This window comes from Eretmochelys imbricata, chromosome 14 (genome assembly GCF_965152235.1).
Source record: "Eretmochelys imbricata isolate rEreImb1 chromosome 14, rEreImb1.hap1, whole genome shotgun sequence".
Classification (NCBI taxonomy): Eukaryota; Metazoa; Chordata; order Testudines; family Cheloniidae; genus Eretmochelys; species Eretmochelys imbricata.
This window is the reverse complement of record NC_135585.1, coordinates 47,314,663-47,332,336: the sequence shown is the minus strand read 5'-3', so window position 1 is coordinate 47,332,336 and position 17,674 is coordinate 47,314,663. Positions and strand designations below refer to the sequence as shown.

Below are 17,674 nucleotides of genomic sequence, written 5' to 3'. Positions count from 1 at the left end.
GAGATTCTGATATAAAAACACTCAATTCTAGTGGCCAGGGCTTTAATTGAAACAGGCACTATCAGGAGACTCACTAAAATATCATGACAGCTGGCAGTGAATAATATAAAGGCTCCCTGCACTTCCCGCTCTATAACTCAGGATACACCTACGTAATATTTCATATCTGCTGATTTGGGGTCTGACCCTTCTGTGTCTAGATCTCCCACTGATTTGTGTGTGAAGAACTGGGCCCATTGTGTGATTGTGTAACACACCATCAGAAAGTACATGCTCAGGGGAGATCAGGGTCAATGGGGCCATGCAGATTCTCACTCTGAATTCCCTCACTTTTATGAAATTTAATATTGTGACACTCTACAGAATGTAGGTGAACATTTATAGTATTGTTGGTACCAATATTACAAAATTGCAATGGCTCTTACAAGATACACCATGTAAGGGATCAGTGGAAAAGTTATGATTTGCTAAATATGATAAGCTTATTTATACGTATGTATCATCTTTGTATCATGAGTTATAAATATATGTGACATATTGATATCTCAAACTTGTGCTGTGTATCTGGGTGACACCCCCAGATGGACTGGCATCAGCACTATCTAGCGTGTTTGATGGCCCATCAAGGGCAATCAGCTGTACAATGAACCCACTGAGAGAAGCCAGGGGCTACACCTATGAGTTAGCAGAACATGTAGGGACATGCCTGTGAACAGGGGACTCCAAGAGCTTTTCTAATGCTCACGTGCTGTGAGCTTGTGTTTGGGACAAAGAGTGTACACGCCATATAGAAAGGCAGCTGCATCTTCTCCGTTTTGTCTTCATTCCGACTTCTCACCTCTGGAGTAACTTCTCTACAACCTGAAGCTTTGAACAAAGGACTGATAGACCCATCCAAGCTCTGGTGTGTTCCAGAGGGACTTTACAACCCAGAAAAAATCACCAGTGCTGCTAAGAACCTGTTATATGGTCTCCAAAGTCATATGTACGTGTCTGATTGCTTTGACCTTTTAATAACTCTCTTCTTGTTTTTTTCCTGTTATGACAAACCTTTAGTTTTAGTTACTGAAGGATTGGCTGGCAGTGTGGTATTTTGGGTAAGATCCAAACTTGTATTGATCTGGTAATGTGGCTGGCTCTCTGGGAGAATCTGCTCTCCTTTTTACAGCCTACCTTGATCTTAGCATTTTCAGTGTGGGCTACCCTAGGCACCTCGGGTCACAAATATAATAGTGATAGTCTGGTCCCTAGGTCTTTACTCTGGCTTAGCTGAGAGCTCTGTCTGTGGGAGAGTTGCCTGGATCTGGACTGCAGGCCTGGGTCCCTGGTGGTTCTATTACACTGATTTAGTTTTTTGGCATGTACTACATGAAGCCTTCCTAGGAGAATAGCTAGAAAAAAATATATATAAACACACAATCATACAACACCCCACTGACATCTGCCACATCCATTCTATCCCCGGCGCAGTGTGGGCGGGCACTGACCTGCTATGGAAACTGTTGATATTTTCTCTTGATTGAGGAGCGGGTTCCTGACAGAACAGGACAAGTCCTGGTTGGAATGTTCTGTTATAACAATAGAAATCTGGCTTTGAAACAGGTCACTGGCCTCCTTAGATGTTTTTTCAGAGGCAGATGGTAGCAACTGCCCACGGTGATCTCTCCACTGAGCCTCAGGTTCTGGGTGCCAGCCTGCCGATCGACACACAACCCGGATCCCTCCGTCCTGGTGACCAGCAACAGATATGTGGGGGTCAGAGCCTGAAACTAGAGACGAATGGAATAAACCTGTGTTAATTCTATGCATTTAGCAAAGAGAACAAGAGGAGGAAGAATGAATTAATTCTCCCTCTGCATGCACAGAACCCAGGGTCACTGGAAACTATGTAAGCATACACGGCAAGTGTTTATCTGAGGGTTGGGAGATCTTTTCCCTCCTCTATAATTTCCTGATACTGATTTCTATCTGTGGAAATTAGATCCTGAGTGGTTTCAGAGTAGCAGTCGTGTTAGTCTGTATTCGCAAAAAGAAAAGGAGTACTTGTGGCACCTTAGAGACTAACCAATTTATTTGACCATAAGCTTTCGTGAGATCCTGAGTGTATCCTCGATGGAAAATAATAAGGCAATTCCAATAGAAAGCGAACAGAGAAAACTGCAAGTTAATAAATAAATACGTGGCCAGCTCCTGAGAAATGCTGAGCAGCTCAGACACTCGGCACCAACCCAACTCTGGTTCATAAAATGGAAACATCTTGGGAATGCTGTACAGAACACACGGTGTATTTAAATAAGCAAACTTGGGAAAGTCACCTGATAGAAATAGAGCCTGGGACATGGGAATGGTGGGGCTGTTTTAATGGCTGAGGAATGTTTGAACTCTATTCCATTCTAGTTAAAACAAAGCCAGGTTTAGAAAAATATGCAGAGTGCAGAGCACAGATGTGAAATTCCTCCAGTTCATTCTCAGAGAGCAGCTGCTGCTCAGTAACTAGAGTCTGAAAGGGGATTCTGGGTATCAATGTGTGAATGAGAAGCATCCAGAGTCCTCCCACAATGAGCTCTCCTGCCCCGTTTATTATGCTGCTAGTGAGGTAAAACAAGCTACAGACCTGCCACCTGCAGTTCCAGTGAGGCTTCTTCATACGAGACACTGGACTGAAAGAAACACGTGTACTGTCCATGGTCAGAAAGTTGGACATTGCGTATTCTCAGGGAAACACTCCCACTGGTGATATTATGTTTCAGCAGCTCTGTCCTTCCCTGATATCCCGGCATCTGCTCTCCATACTGATCCCGTCCATCCTTATACCGGTGCACAACTGCAGAGAACTGGGATCGGAACCACCTCAGCTCCATGTCCTCAGCGCTCATCCTGGGGGAGAGGTGGCAGGGCATGACGGCCTCCCCGCCTAGGGAGGCAGTGATCGGATGGTCAGGTCCTGTCACTGTGAACTGTGCTGTGAAATGTATCGAGGGGAAAGAAAAATTAAATAGGAGAGGAACCAAGACAGGCAGAAATGTAAGTGCAGCTGGGTGCTTATTGCCATCTTTGAAGTGTTCAAAAATCAGGAGTCAACCCCCTGAAAAATCATGGGATTGGCATAAAAATAGAGATTTTTTTAAAAATCATAAAATTGGGCTTGTTCTTGGCCTTCTGATTTCTGAACCTTTAAAGTTGACTGGGGTCACATTTCCAAGCATTTATCTGCAACCACAAGGGACAGACAGACACTTACTTTAAAGCAAACTGAAAGCTGAGATTCTCACCTAATCACAGGCCTGCAGGACTTGTGGCTTAAAGAAACACATCAAATATCATGAGACTTGTGATAAAATTCTGCGAGCTGGTAACACTGAGGGGACGTCTCCACCTTGAGCTGGAGGTATAATTTCCAGTGTGGGCAGACATGCACCCACTAGTTCTGATTGAGCTAGTGTGAGAAAGCGTAGCCGTGGTGGTGTGAGCGGGCGGATGGGTTAGCTCTCCAGGTATGATCCTGCCCAGGACCCTAGGTACATATTCAGGGAGGCTGCTCATGCCACTGTGTCTACTCTGCCATTTATAGCACGATAGCTTGATCAGAACTAGCGCAGGTATGTCTATCCCATCTGGAGACAGCGAGGAGCAACATCTTACATATTTAAAGGCTTCGACAGTGCTAACTAATGGCTTAACGGTGTGGGAAGGGGAGGGAGAGCTGGAATGTTGGAGGGGGAAGGGGGAGCTACATGTTGTGAGGGATGGTGGGGCAGGGGATGGAGAAGGAGACAGACTCAGCAGTTTTATCTCACACTTACAATCACTGTAAGAACTGTCATGAAACTGGGATACAGACTGTGTCTCAGATTTCTCTCACCAGCCCTGTTAGCAACTACACACTGTAAACCCTTCAAAACACAACCCCATTATCCCCACTGCACTGTAACAAAAAGTGTCGACGGGGCAAGGAGTGCTGAGGAACAGCATAGCAACCATGTGGCCTAGCGGAGAGACCACTGAACTCGGACTATTTCTGGCTCTGCCACTGGCCTGCTGGGTGACCTTGAGCAAGTCTTTTCACTGCTCTGTGCCTCAGTTTCCCCATCTGTAAAATGGGAATAATGAATAAAGTTCCTTGAGCTCTATTGATGAAAAACATTATATAAAAGCTAGGGCTTTTTGTTATTATCGAGCCACAGTCGTGTATCAGCTGCAAACCTAAGTGAGAACTACAACCTCCTAAATGGCCACTACTGTCTACTACAAAGAGTCCTCTTTCTGTTCAAGAAACTAGGAAGGAAAGTCACTGACAAAATCTTTGCTAATGCAGAGTTAAAGTTCCCAGCGGTATCTCACGTCCTTCCAGAAAATTGAGTTCAGCAAAACTCAGGCCTCTGAAAACCAGCAAATGCAGAATTAAGGTACAAGCCGAAGCGACCTTAACTCTGCCCTGTTTGAGCAATGACCTAACAAACGCTGGGGCACAGGCCCACACCCTGCCTGTGCAGATAGAGCACGTCCCTCAGGGATCAGGGCACATGACAACTGCAGCACAAACACCTTCTCCTTGCTAAGGGAACATTTGTTTTAGGTGAGCTGCGCTGTACAGGAGCAACCCACCCCGTTCTGCCCTCAACATTGAGCGACTGCCCAGAAACAGCCCCACATTTCTTACATTTTACAAACCTTCACCCCCTTTAACAGCCCCTCCACCCACACTCCCAGGATTCTATCTAGCACTATATGTCCCCTTCCCCATTGTCAAACACACAGACAATCCCCGTGGCAAGCAGGCCCCTGAGCCCTGCTACTGACAACTACACAGCACAGGGCTGAACTAAGGGATGCAGGATCCCTCAAGGTACACCTGCACCTCTCTCCTTTCATCACATGCCTGGGCGGGGGGACGGGACTCAGATCTGGATCTCCTCAAATCACAAGCACAGCTCTACCAAGCTGCTCCAGCCAATGTCTCCACCAGTCAACCCAGCTGCACCTAACACAGTGACTGCAGCTGGGGCATGCAGAGATGTGTATAATTATAATTTTCAGACTGGAGCACCCACGGAAAAAAATAGTGGGTGCTCAGCACCCACCAGCCACCCGCCGATCAGGTGTTCAGAGGGCCCTGCAGATCAGCTCCTCCCCCACAGCACCTCCTACCTGCAGCTGATCAGCGGCAGGCAAGGGGTTCTGGGGTGGAGGGGAGGAGCAGGGGCAGGAAGAGGCAGAGGAAGGGCAGGGCGTGCTTGGGGGAGGGGGCTGAACTGGGGCGGGAGAGGCAGGGTGGGGGTGTAGCCTTGGGGAAGGGGGCAGAGCAGGGGCTGGAAGAGGTGGAGCGAGGGTGGGGCCTTGGGGAAAGGGGCAGAGCCACGGTGGAACACCCCACCGGGGAAAGCTGAAAGTTGGCACCTGTGAAATTCAAGAATTTAGAGATGTGCCCTGGAAGCTGTGGTTGAGAACACAGTGTAGCCGTGTTCAGCAATTCACTACAGAAACTTTCTGCTTTGTTTTATTAAAAGTTTTATTCCTAACAAACTGGTTTGTTGTTTATTGAACCCCAAGATCATTACATGGTGTCAGAAGTGCTGAACGAGAAGGAGACTGCAGTCATTTTGAAGTTAACTCCTGTGTTTGCAACTGAAAGCGGAGGCAAGGGGAGTACATGCAGCAGCAAACAGAGAAGAACAAAGGCTTTTTTTTTGTGAGCAAAATAGTAGCTCAAATAGCTTAAAATGGGGAAAAAAGCCAAAAATGGATGTGTCGCAACTTCCATTCAGTCTGCAATTGTCAGGCAATGTTGCAGAGAACTGGAAAAAATTCAGAAAGAGATTTGACTTGTATTTAGTAGCCAGAGGGGCAGAAGAGAAAAATGATCAAGTAAAATGATCAATCTTTTTGCCTGTTGTTGAGGCGGAAGCATTGGATATTTAGAACAGCTTTGCGTTTGAAGAAGGTGAAAGCATGAAGTTAAGTAAAATACTGACTAAATTGGAGGAACATTACATGCCAAAAAGGAATTGAGAAGTGCAAACAACGAGCATGAGAGGTGCTGTATTGACCACGGATCAATCACATCATCACTAAAGTGGTAGGAAACTGCTGTTCATGCTTGAAATACAAGCCAACAAGGGAACAAGCAGAGCCACTGTGACCTCATCCAGTTCCACAAAGACCTTCTGAGAAGGCAGGTACTGATGTATTTACCTGGCAATCAAAGGATTATTTCATAGTCACAGAGGATTATTCTCTGTATCCAGAAATTTGCACACTGCACAGTACTAGTGGTAAGTCAGTGATAGATGACATGAAGGGAATCCTCTCCAGACATGGAATTCCAGATGAAGTCTTTAGCGATAATGGGCTGCAATTTTCCATTGCAGATTTTAGGCAATTTGCCATGGATTGTAGTCCAGACAAATCAAGGGGACACATTTTGATGCAATCAAAGGGATCTATGTATAATCCCAGAAAGTTCCAATACATTGACAGTCGACGTGGACTCTGGCATTTCCCAACTGATTGATCCCTTTATCATCAACAGGCAAAGGAGAACAACTCAGACTCCAATGAGAAGATCAGAGAGGGAGATTAAATGTCCTGAAAGGCCCATAGAGACTTGCTAACCTGCCTGGAGAAGAGAAATTTGAGGAAAATGAGTGGTAAAGACTCACTCCAGAGAGATGTCCTGGTAACCTCACCTCTCTAGGTAATTTATGAGGTGATTTATGGAAATAGACTAGATGGGTTGAGAATTTAATGCATGTGCTATTGGGTAGTTGTTAACTCTTATATACATATATAGAAACAGCTAATTGTTTTTTTTAAGAGGGAAGATATAGAGATACGTTTGTGGAAGATTATAACTAAAGGCTTGGCTACACTTGCGAGTTAGCGTGCATTAAAGCAGCCCCGGGCGCCCGAGCTCACTCCCCGTCCACACTGGCAAGGCATGTAAAGCGCTCTGACTCCGCAGCTAGAGCGCTCCTGGTACTCCACCTCGGCGAGTGGAATAACGTTTGCTGCGCCTTGGCTACAAGGCCCAGGCGTCAGTGTGGACGAGGTGTTGCATTACTGCGCTCTGATCGGCCTCCGGAAACGTCCCATAATCCCCTTAAGTCACGTGGCCACTCTTCTCATTGTTTTTGAATCACTGCAGGAATGCGGATGTGCCCTTTCAAAGCTCCGTTTCTGACAACCGGCTACTTCTCTGCTCCGAGACAAAGCAAACATCAGTGTGGAGTGCTATGTGAGAGAGAGAGAGGTGGGGGGGGGAAGGGGGGTCTGCTGCTGTCTGAACTTACAAGACAGCCTGCTGACATGCTCTCAGCCTCCCCCAAAAACCACTCTCTCTCTCTCTCTCCCCACATACACACAACACACTCCCGGTCACACTCCCCCCCCCCATTTGAAAAGCACCTTGCAGTCACTTGCATGCTGGGAAAGCTGCCCATAAGGCACCGCTCCCAATGCCGCTGCAAGTGCCGCAAATGTGGCCATGCCCAGTGCGCTTGGAGCTGTCAGTGTGGACAGACTGCGGCGCTTTCCCTAGTGCACTCTCCAAAGGCTGGTTTAACTCAAAGTGCTCTACATCTGCAAGTGTAGCTATGCCCTTCGAGATGCTCCCTCATGAGGGACAGTATTATGAGCATCAGAATTTAGAGATGTGCCCTGGAATCTGAGGCTGAGAATTCAGTGTAGCTGTGTTCAGCTCTTCACCACAAAAGCTGTCGAGTTTGTTTTATTAAAAGGTTTATTCCTTTCCCTTTCACTGAGTTGTTGTTTAATGAGCCCCAAGATCATTACAGAAACCCCAGCAGGAGGGAACCAAAATGCCCAAGAAGCTGTGCAGGCAGCCCCAGGGGTGGAGTGGGTCACTAGGGGTATGTCTTCACTACCCGCCGGATCGGCGGGGATCAATTTATCACGTCTAGTCCAGACGGGATAAATCTGTCCCCAAGCGCTCTCCCATCGACTCCCGTACTCCTGCGCCGTGAGAGGCAACGGGGGAGCGGCAGCAGTCGACTCACCGCAGTGAAGATGCCGCGGTAAGTCAATCTAAGTACGTCGACTTCAGCTTTTATTCACGTAGCTGAAGTTGCGTAACTTAGATCGATCCCCCGCAGTGTAGACCAGGCCTACAAGGCCTTCACCAAGGGTACAGAATGAAGAAGCCAGCAAATATCCTCCCATCCTCATTGTAAGAGGAGGTCTCCCTCTCAGCCTGAGTCAGATGTGTCTAGTGCAGTATGAATGACTTGTGGGTTTTCATTTCATAACCAGAGAGAGTCGGGGATTCATGATCTGTTTGTGCCTGAAGAGTCTGATCTGTGACTTTCAGTCAGTCTGTCAGTGCGGTAGATAGGAATTTGGTAGTGTCCCTTTAAAGAGTTTGTGAGCCCTGTAATGGCGCTCACCGTGTTCTTTGTCTTAGAAGCCTCCAGTCACTGCAGCAGCGTGTGTGTAGCTAGACCTGACAAGATTGTGTCTAGGTAGCAAACATGGCTACTGGGGACCCAGACGTCCCCTGTGGTTTCTCCATGTGGCTGGTTGTGAGCAGGTTGAGCAGACGTGGCTTATAAGACAAGGCAGTGATGTGAGATGGACGATGACCAACAATAGCAACAGCAGCAAACCCAGCGAGGAGGCCGGAGCTCCTACCTGACGCCAGCCAGTGAACCTGTAGAGCGAGGCAGAGAGCGACGTAGCCCGGCAGAGCGGAGCTCACTGTGGAGCCGGGGGAGAACGAGGGAACCTTCCCCGTCATCGTACCTTGGTCTGGGGAACAGCAGAAATAACAAACCAGATGGTGAGTGAGTGTGATGCAGCGACAGGACAGTGCCACGGGGCAGTGGGGAGGAGGTAACAAGCCTCACAGCTGCCTACAATGCACCCGAAGAGAAGGGATTTCCCCCACAGTCCTTGTCTGCCCTGGCTCTGAGCAGGGTTAGATGTCACTGTGCCAGCAACCGGTCCATAGCTCACACCATGGCTGCACCTCATATTTAGATTGTAATACACTCTCGAGAGCAGGGACGGTCCCTCACTATTGGTGTATCCAGCACCCAGCACAAAGGGATCCCCATCTCAGTTGGGGCATTCAGACACTGCTGTGGAATGGGACATATTAAGGAAAACAAGCCAGCGTGGCATAAATGGCCACTGATTGCTGTGGTAAAGGGGCTCCATCGCCTGACCACACCTGTCCCAGGTCAGGGCTCTCTGGGGATCTCCCAGATCAGTCCCCAGCCCTGGTGATTTTACATGTCAGTGACCCACCCTCATTGCCTCCGGCCTGGGTGCAAATGTCAGGGATGAATTCTGACCAGGGTCACCCCAGCTTTGTGCCCCCTGGGACCTGTAACATTGAAACCTGTCTCAGGGGACATTTACACTGCAACTGGGAGCGAGCTTCCCCCGGTGCGGGGGGATAGACAGACATGTGATAGCTCTCCTGGTGCTAACACACCTAAACTAGCACGTAGCACTAGCTGGGGTAGCGGAGCCAGCAGCTCGGGTGACGTGCCTGAAAACAAACCCGCCTGGACCACCCCCCCCAGGTACGTACTTGGGTGGCTAGCTCAAGCCCCCGCCCATGCTACCCTCAGCTACACCACTACTTTCATTGCACTAGCTTGAGCAGAGGGAGCACGTGTCTGTCTGTCTGTCTATGGTGGGAATCGCACCTCCCAGCCGCAGTGTGGACGTACCCTCAGAGACAAAGAGCTTTAGGCTCACGCCGCACCCAGCCGTGCGGCCCCGGCCAGGCTGGGCAGTGGTGTAAAACCCTCCCAGGGAACCAGGCTGTGCCTGTAACTTCCCCTACGCTGGGACAGCCGCCGGGGCCAGTGTTGCCCACAGAGCGGCCAGCACTGGCCAGGAAGGGGCCTGACCAGGGCTCCAGGGCTCAGACTCGCGGCCTCCCCCCAGTGACGCCCACTGACAGAGCTCTGGGGGGCGGAGAAGCTCCCCCTGCCCTGGCAGACACCTGTAATATGGGCAGCGGCGGTAACAGCACCTGCCCTCCCCCGGGGCGATGGCCCTGCAGGCTGGGGGGGGGCTGGGAGGGATTCACCGAGTCTGGAAATAACAAAGTGGGGGGGGGGGAACCCGGCCATTCCCTGCGGGGAGCTTGCGCCATAAGGCCCCAGGTCACTCACCGAGGCTGCAGCCCCGGTTCCGCACACGGGGTCACGGAGCCGGAGGGCTGGAGACCGGCCCCGCCATCCTTATTTGTGTGAATTTGTAGCTGAATTGACGGGGCCGAGCCCCCGCTTCAAAACTGAAAGTACCAAAGTAGCGGAAACTTAAAGTAACGGTCCCTGGCCCGGGCTGGGTGGGGCGGAGCAAATTGCTCTGAAAGTCCCAGCCCCACCCCCCCCAGGGGCTCGGAGCTGGCGGGGTTGGGGCTAGCGGGGGCAGTTCGCCGGGGGAGCCAGTGTCGGGGTGTCAATGCCCCCCCCCGGCTCCTGTTCCTGCCCCCCAGGGATCGCTGGGCTCTCAGTAATTCCCCCGCCCAGCCCCGTCCCCACAGCCCTGTCGGGGGGGGGGGTGGAAACGAAGCAGCAGCAGCAAAAAGCACCAGCCAGGTCACCCCCCCCCCGCCCTGGGTAGAGGCAGAATGAGGACGGGGGATGCTGCGGGGGGAGGGGAGCTGAAATCCGGAGTGACTGAGTGGGACCGGGGTGGGAAGCAGGAGCGGATCAATGGGGGGGCGTGGGGGGGTCAGATCGGACTGAAGGGGACTCGGGACCTGCCCGGCTGCAGCTGGTCCCTCCCTGGAGGGAGTTTTAATGGCCAGTCTGAGCTCCAGGGAAATCTCGGGGGCGGGGCTGGTGCAGAAGGAGGAGGCTGGGAGGAGGCAGCGGGGGGGTCCCGTCGCTGTTCCGCGGTCACCAGCAGCCCGGAGAGGCGGAGTCCCGGGGGCTTCCTGGGCTCTGAGCCACGAGCTGGATTCTCATAAATCACCGGAGTGCCCCTCCCCCCAGCCCCGCCCCTTCCCAAACAAGAGCGGGGGGAGGGGGAGCAGAGCCCAGATCCGGGGCCGTCTCCTTGCTGTTCAACGCAGATGCCTCCAGCCACTGACACCCCCTGCAGCCCCTCATCTCCCCAGCAGCCCTGAGTCACAGCAGCACCCCGTGACTCCAACCTGATGGGTCAAAGGGGAGCGTTTGCAGGATCGGGCCCTTGTTGGCTTACTCCTATATTATTGCTCCCTGTTCCATACAGCAGGAGGAGGGATCCAGGAAGGGGGTCTGGGGGAGGGGGAGACTCCAGCCCTGAAGCCCAGGTCGGGAAGGGGCTGAGATCCAGGCAGCTGAAGCTGGTCAGCACGTCAGGAACTGCTTCACATCGGAATTTGCTACTAGTAGCAAAAAGCTAAACTCACTTGGTTTGCAGTAGCAGTCCTCTAACTGCCTATAGACACCTGCCCTGTTGCCTCCCACAAGGCACCCGCACAGCTGTGTCCTACCCACTCCCTAACACTCATGAACCTGGGGAACGTAGGTGCTCCTCTGCTTTTATCTTCCCTTCGGGGCCCAATTCAGCCCATCTGCTCAGAGACAGACCAGCAGATCTTAGTTAGTCTCGAAGGTGCCACAAGTACTCCTCCTTCTTTTTATTAATAGTTCTGAGATTGCTTCAGCCAGTTCCTTAAGTGCCCACAGGTGAATTTCATCAGGCACCACCAACTTGAATACACCTAGCTTATCTAAATATTCTTTAACCAGTTCTTTCCCTATTTGGGCTGGCATTCCTCCCCCCTTGCTGTTAATATTAATTATGTTGAGTATCTGGTCACAGTTAAACTTTTCAGTGAAGAATGAAGCAAAATAGGCATGATCCACCTCAATGTCAGTGACTAGGACATGGGCAATTATGCCTAGTGGTCAGAGCAGGAGTCAGTAGCCAGGAGTCAGAGCCCAGGGTCAAAACATGAGTCAGGGGCTTGATGCCAGAGCTAGGCATTAGAGCTGAGGTCAGACGTCAGGAATCTGAGTCAAGGGGTCAGACTTGGGTTAGCTAGAACAAAGCAAAACGGACAGGGCAGAAGCTATCACAATCATGGGCTATACTTTGAGCAGCCTCTGAACTGCAGCTGGGCTTAAGAGCCGGTCTGCTGAATTTTGCAACCAATCAGGTGCTGTAGCCTATCAAGCAGCCTAGTCCAGACCAGCTGCACTTATTAGGTTGCCCAGAGACTGGTTCTGCTGCAGGCTCTGATTCCTGATACTCAGCTGTCTTGAGGTTGTCAGTTATTAGCTCTCCTTTTTTGCTAAGTAGGGGGGCCTACACTTTCCTTCATCTTTCTCTTGCTCCTAACATATTTAGAGAACCTCTTCTTACTGCCTTTTTTGTCCCTAGCTAGCTAGGTAGGACTTGGCTTCTGACTTGGCCTTTCTCACTTTGTCCCTAGATGCCTGTGCTAGTCTCCTGTACTCATTCTTAGCAACTTGTCCATGTTTCCACTTTTTCCTGGATTCTCTTTTGATTTTCAGGTCATTAAAAAGCTCCTGATGGAGCCAGATTGGCCTCTTACTGTTCTTCCAATCTTTCCTTCGCATCAGGATAGCTTGCTGTTGCACCTTTAGTAGACTCTCTTTGACAAACTGCCAGCTCTCCTGAGCTCCTTTTTCCTCTAGATTTTCTTCCCATGGGACCAGGGTGAAAGTAACATTAAGCACTTAGCAGTACAGGGCCCTGGTTCTGGGCCCCTGGAAGGGGCGGGGCCTCAGGCAGAAGGGGCAGGACTGGGGGGTCATCCTGGCCTGGCCCGTGCTGCCTAGGGTTCCGGCAGCGATTTAAAGGGCCCAGAGCTCCGGTCACTGACACTGCAGTGGTGGTTGGGAGCTCCGGGCCCTTTTAAATCGCTGGCCCTGGAGCAGCTGCCCCTTCCTCCCCACACACAATGGTGGCTGGGGGGGGAGGGGGCGGTGGCCAAAGGGGCAACAACGTTAAAGCGCTTTAAGCAGGTTCCTTAAAGCGCTGCAGCAGCTGTGCTTTAATGTCAGCTGCATATGGGCCGGTACCGACGGCCACTTTTTATCGGTATGCCATACCGGCCTGTACCGGCCTGTACCTGCCTACTTTCACCCCTGCATGGGACCTTAGCTGCTAGTTCTCTGCGTTTGTTAAAGTCTGCTTTCAGAGTCCATTTTCCTTATTCTGCTACTGTCATAAATAGAAAGGGAAGGCAAACCACCTTTAAATCCCTCCTGGCCAGAGGAAAAACCCTTTCACCTGTAAAGGATGAAGAAGCTAGGATAACCTCGCTGGCACCTGACCAAAATGACCAATGAGGAGACAAGATACTTTCAAAGCGCGGGGAGGGGGTGAAAACAAAGGGTCTCTGTTTGTGTGTTGCTTTTGCCGGGACCAGAGCAGGAATGCAGGTCAGAACTCCTGTAAAGGGCTAATAAGCAATCTACTTAGTTAGATATGCGTTAGATTCTGTTTTGTTTAAATGGCTGAGAAAAGAAGCTGTGCTGAATGGAATGGAGATTCCTGTTTTTGTGTCTTCTTGTAACTTAAGGTTTTGCCTAGAGGGATTCTCTGTGTTTTGAATCTAATTACCCTGTAAGGTATTTACCATCCTGATTTTACAGAGGTGATTCTTTTTACTTTTTCTTCTATTAAAATTCTTCGTTTAAGAATCTGAATGCTTTTTTAATTGTTCTTAAGATCCCAGGGTTTGGGTCTGTGTTCATCTATGCAAATTGGTGAGGATTTTTATCAACCCTTCCCCAGGAAAGGGGGTGTAATGTTTGGGAGGATTTTGGGGGGAAAGACGTTTCCAAACGGACTCTTTCCCAATTATATCCCTGTTAGACGTTTGGTGGTGGCAGTGATAAAGTCCAAGGGCAAAAGGTAAAATAGTTTGTACCTTGGGGAAGTTTTAACCTAAGCTGGCAAAAGTAAGCTTAGGAGGTTTTCATGCAGGTCCCCACATCTGTACCCTAGAGTTCAGAGTGGGGAAGAAACCTTGACAGCAGGTTAGACAAACACCTGTCAGGAATGGTCTAGATAATACTTAGTTCTGCCATAAGTGTAGGGGACTGGACTAGATGACCTCTTGAGGTCCCTTCCAGTCCTATGATTCGAATGGAAGCATTCTAACCAAAGGACTGAGGACCTTCCCATGATTTGGAAGCAACCAGAGACTTAACAAGCCAGCAGTTTATTCCATCACTGCTACAAGCCTGAACCAAGAACTTTGCAATTATTGTGTGTATTTTATTCCTTTAATCAATTTTAACTGACACCTTTCTTTCTTTTTATAAATAAACCTTTAGATTTTAGTTACTAAAGAATTGGCAACAGTGTGATTATTGGGTAAGATATGTGTTGTATATTAACCTGTGTGTATGGCTGGCTCTTTGGGACCAGAAGAACCTTTTATTTGATTAAATTGGTTTTAAAGACCCACTCATCTTTAAATCTATTTTTTTTTTTTTTTTTTTTGGGTGGTGACACAAGGACTAGAATACCTAAGGAAACTGCTTTTCTGAATTGTTAGCCAGTGTGGTGAAACAGAAGTTTGCTTTTGTCGCTGGTTTGGTATATCTTATGGGAGAATAACCACCAGTTTTTGGGTGTATCTGCCCTATTTTTCAGTAGTTTGTCCTGAATTTGGTATCCTCAATTGTGACCCATGGAGGCACGGTGACACCCCCTCAAAGAATTCTGGTAAATTGGTGAGACATGATTTCCATTTACAAAATCCATGTTGATTCTTCCCCAACAAATGATGTTTATCTATGTGTCTGATAATTCTGTTTTTTAATATGGTTTGCCTGGTACTGAAATCAGGCTTACTGGCCTGTAATTGCTGGGATCACCTCTGGAGCCCTATTTAAAAATTGGCATCACGTTAGGTATGCTCCAGTCATTTGGTACAGAAGCTGATTTAAATAATAGGTTATAAACCACAGTTAGTAGTTCTGCAGTAATAAAGACCCTTGGTGCAAGTAGCTTGGTGGTGGTCTGTGCAGGCTGCTTAATTCCCAAAGAGGCCTGCCAGCCACGGGCTCCAGGAGCTGAAGGAGGAGCCCATTCACAGTCAGATATTTACCAATGAACATGACCACCATTGTCGTCGGGATAGTTTGTGCTGTAAATTGTTAGTGACAACACATTATTATGGCTCCTCAGATACTAACAATTGTTTTGTACATTAACCTGCTTACAGACATATTTTCCCATGTAATAACACAATACGATTGGATCAAAAACCCCAGTAATTACCCATAATTTCAGTGGGAAATAGGGAAAAGAACACAGGTATTTCTGAAGGAATTTTTATGGAAAAATCGTGTATTTTCATTTTAACCTTTCCCTGTGTGAAAAACTGGGGATAATATGTAGATTCACCGGCTCAGGCCACCTAGAAATCAGCAGACTGGATGAAAAGCCAAATGACTCCATCACAAGATAATTTAAGGGTGTTTATTTTCAAATAATCAAAGTAAGGAGAGGGCGCTCTGCCATAAATTGCATATAACGAATAATCTTCAAAATTAAATTGTTACTTTGAAAATGTTCATATGACATCACATTTAAAACAAACAGTAGTCCTGGCAATGCCATGTGATGTGCCTCCTCTCATACTTTGCTCAACTCTCTCTTCAAGAAGTTAGGCGAAATCACTAATTTCAAGGAATTAGACCAATCAATCACTATTCTTACAGAGCATTCCAGAAGGTGGTGGACAGAACCCAGAGGAATTGTGATGAATTTCCTGGAACAACTTTGGTTTTTTTGTACTCTAAAACTCACATGACAACAGAAATAACACCCTTTGGACTGATGTATGGCTGAGAAGAAAGGTTTCCCAATGAACTTTCACGGAATTGCAAGTGTCTTTGGAAGTACCAGAGTCTTTAATACAATTAAGTTAATTTGTAATTATTCAGTTAAGGAACACAATCCCTTCTCTATTTCTTTACCAGACTAAATTTGTTGTGTCTTTATAACAAAGAACACAAAGAGCCCTGCAGTACATTGAAATCAACAGTGGACATTGACAGCATGTTCGTTGCAAATAATATTTCTAAAAAAAATCAAACAAAAAACAATATGGTAGAAGAGATTTCTCTATATAGGAAAATAGCATTTGGGGTTGGGGACCTTGTTTTGTTAATTGATGTGAGAAGAAGAAAGGGAGGGTCATAACTTGATTACCGACTGTATGTAGCCAGAATGTTAAAAATAACGTCAATGAACAGGAACGTTGTTGTAGAACCTGGTGAGCGTTAACTGAAATATTTTGCTTAATTCTGTGGCACCATTTTTTTTTTCACCTGTTACTTTTCAAATGTGCAGTGCCAGTCCTGTGGGAGGTGGGTGCATGTGCCCTGCCTTCCAGAGGGAACCAGCCCAGACAATGAGGAGAGAGAGCAGCTGCACATGTGTGTTGTGTAGTTGTGATGTTTATGACACATGTTGTACATTGTAACTGAGCAAACCAGTCTGACAGTTTAATAATTATTTTGTTAGCATAACTATTTTGAATTTCTTGAAATGACGCAGTTGAAATATAAATGATGCTAGTTACAGAAGTTCAACTTGAATGGAGATTTCAGGGAAGAATCACAAAATAAATGTAAATAATTCTACTTCTTAAAGTATGTCTAGATGCTTTTTTTTGAAATACTGTTAAAATGTAAATTAAAATATTCTGATATTTACACCTTAGATCATCACATTTTCTAAATTAGAACAAGATCTCTTTTTATTTTGTCCTCTCCATAGTTTACATTGAGATTTCACAGGGGTCGAAATTTTGACAGGAGTGAATGACCCCCATCCCCCACCATCTGCTACCCCTGGGCAAGTGTCGTACCAATAAAATAAAAACCAGCAGGATCTTATTAAAGGGACAAGGCAAAATGCCACATTTATTGTAAATATAATAAAAAGAAATTCACACTGTCGTATTGTTACTTATTCCTTACTTAACTATATATATATATATTCGTTCGTTCATTCATTCATTCATTCATACCAGTTCTGCATAGGAGTTCTAGTTACCAGCCTAGAAGTTGCTGGTGACAGAGTACTGGCCAGGTAACCTGTACACGAGAGTGGAGCCGAGTCCGTGTCAGATGCGCATCCGATGCTCCTGAAGGGTAGTGGCAGAACTGGAGACTCAAAGTTCTCAGTCCTTAGTGTCCATTTTCATAGGAATTTCTTCCTGTGCCAGTCCGTGGAATTTGCTTTGTCATATTGTTAGTCATGACGGCTCCAGGACGGCTGTCAGGTGCTCATCAGCTTTCTTCATCCTTTGAATTGGTCGGATGGATCCCAGTTTGCCCTCCGGTGGGGTTCTCTGGTTGTCTCCACCTGGCGTCTTCTTCGGCCAATTGATGTTAAATTCCTAGGCTGGCACTTCCCTGATTATTCAAAACCCACCATTCATTCACATACATTCCTTACTTTAATAAAAACACATTTCTCATTGCACTGAGCATTGTTATTTTATTTGAGATTCCCTGTCTCTTAACATTCCTTCGGTATTGACTTTCTTTTATCATACAAAGGTGTTATTTATTTGAGACTCCCCGTTTTTTAACATTCCTGATCCAAACTATAGAGGGTGGGAGTCTCTATCTGACATTTCTATGAGCGCCTCTCCGATTTTCGGCTCTTCGCAGGCGTTACAAAAAAGCATGCCAATCTCCATCACAAA

At 47.7% G+C, this 17,674-nt stretch overlaps 1 protein-coding gene across 3 annotated transcripts in view; it reads right to left on the bottom strand.

Moving 5' to 3' along the window:
- Nucleotides 1-10,328, bottom strand: part of LOC144274705 (butyrophilin subfamily 1 member A1-like) — a 28,913-nt gene extending 18,585 nt beyond the window's left edge. Inside the window, exons 1-4 of one of the 3 annotated variants that reach the window (XM_077833747.1) lie at nt 10,146-10,328; nt 8,647-8,763; nt 2,615-2,962; nt 1,488-1,769 (exon numbers count right to left, since the gene is read on the bottom strand). In XM_077833747.1, coding sequence (XP_077689873.1) covers nt 1,488-1,769; nt 2,615-2,962; nt 8,647-8,752 — 736 coding nt within the window. In that variant the 5' untranslated portion in view covers nt 8,753-8,763; nt 10,146-10,328. Of the gene's footprint in view, nt 1-1,487; nt 1,770-2,614; nt 2,963-6,192; nt 6,641-8,646; nt 8,764-10,145 lie in introns of those variants that run through there. The other 2 variants (XM_077833746.1, XM_077833748.1) reach the window with 2 other exon arrangements.
- Between the last annotated feature and the right edge of the window lie 7,346 nt (nt 10,329-17,674).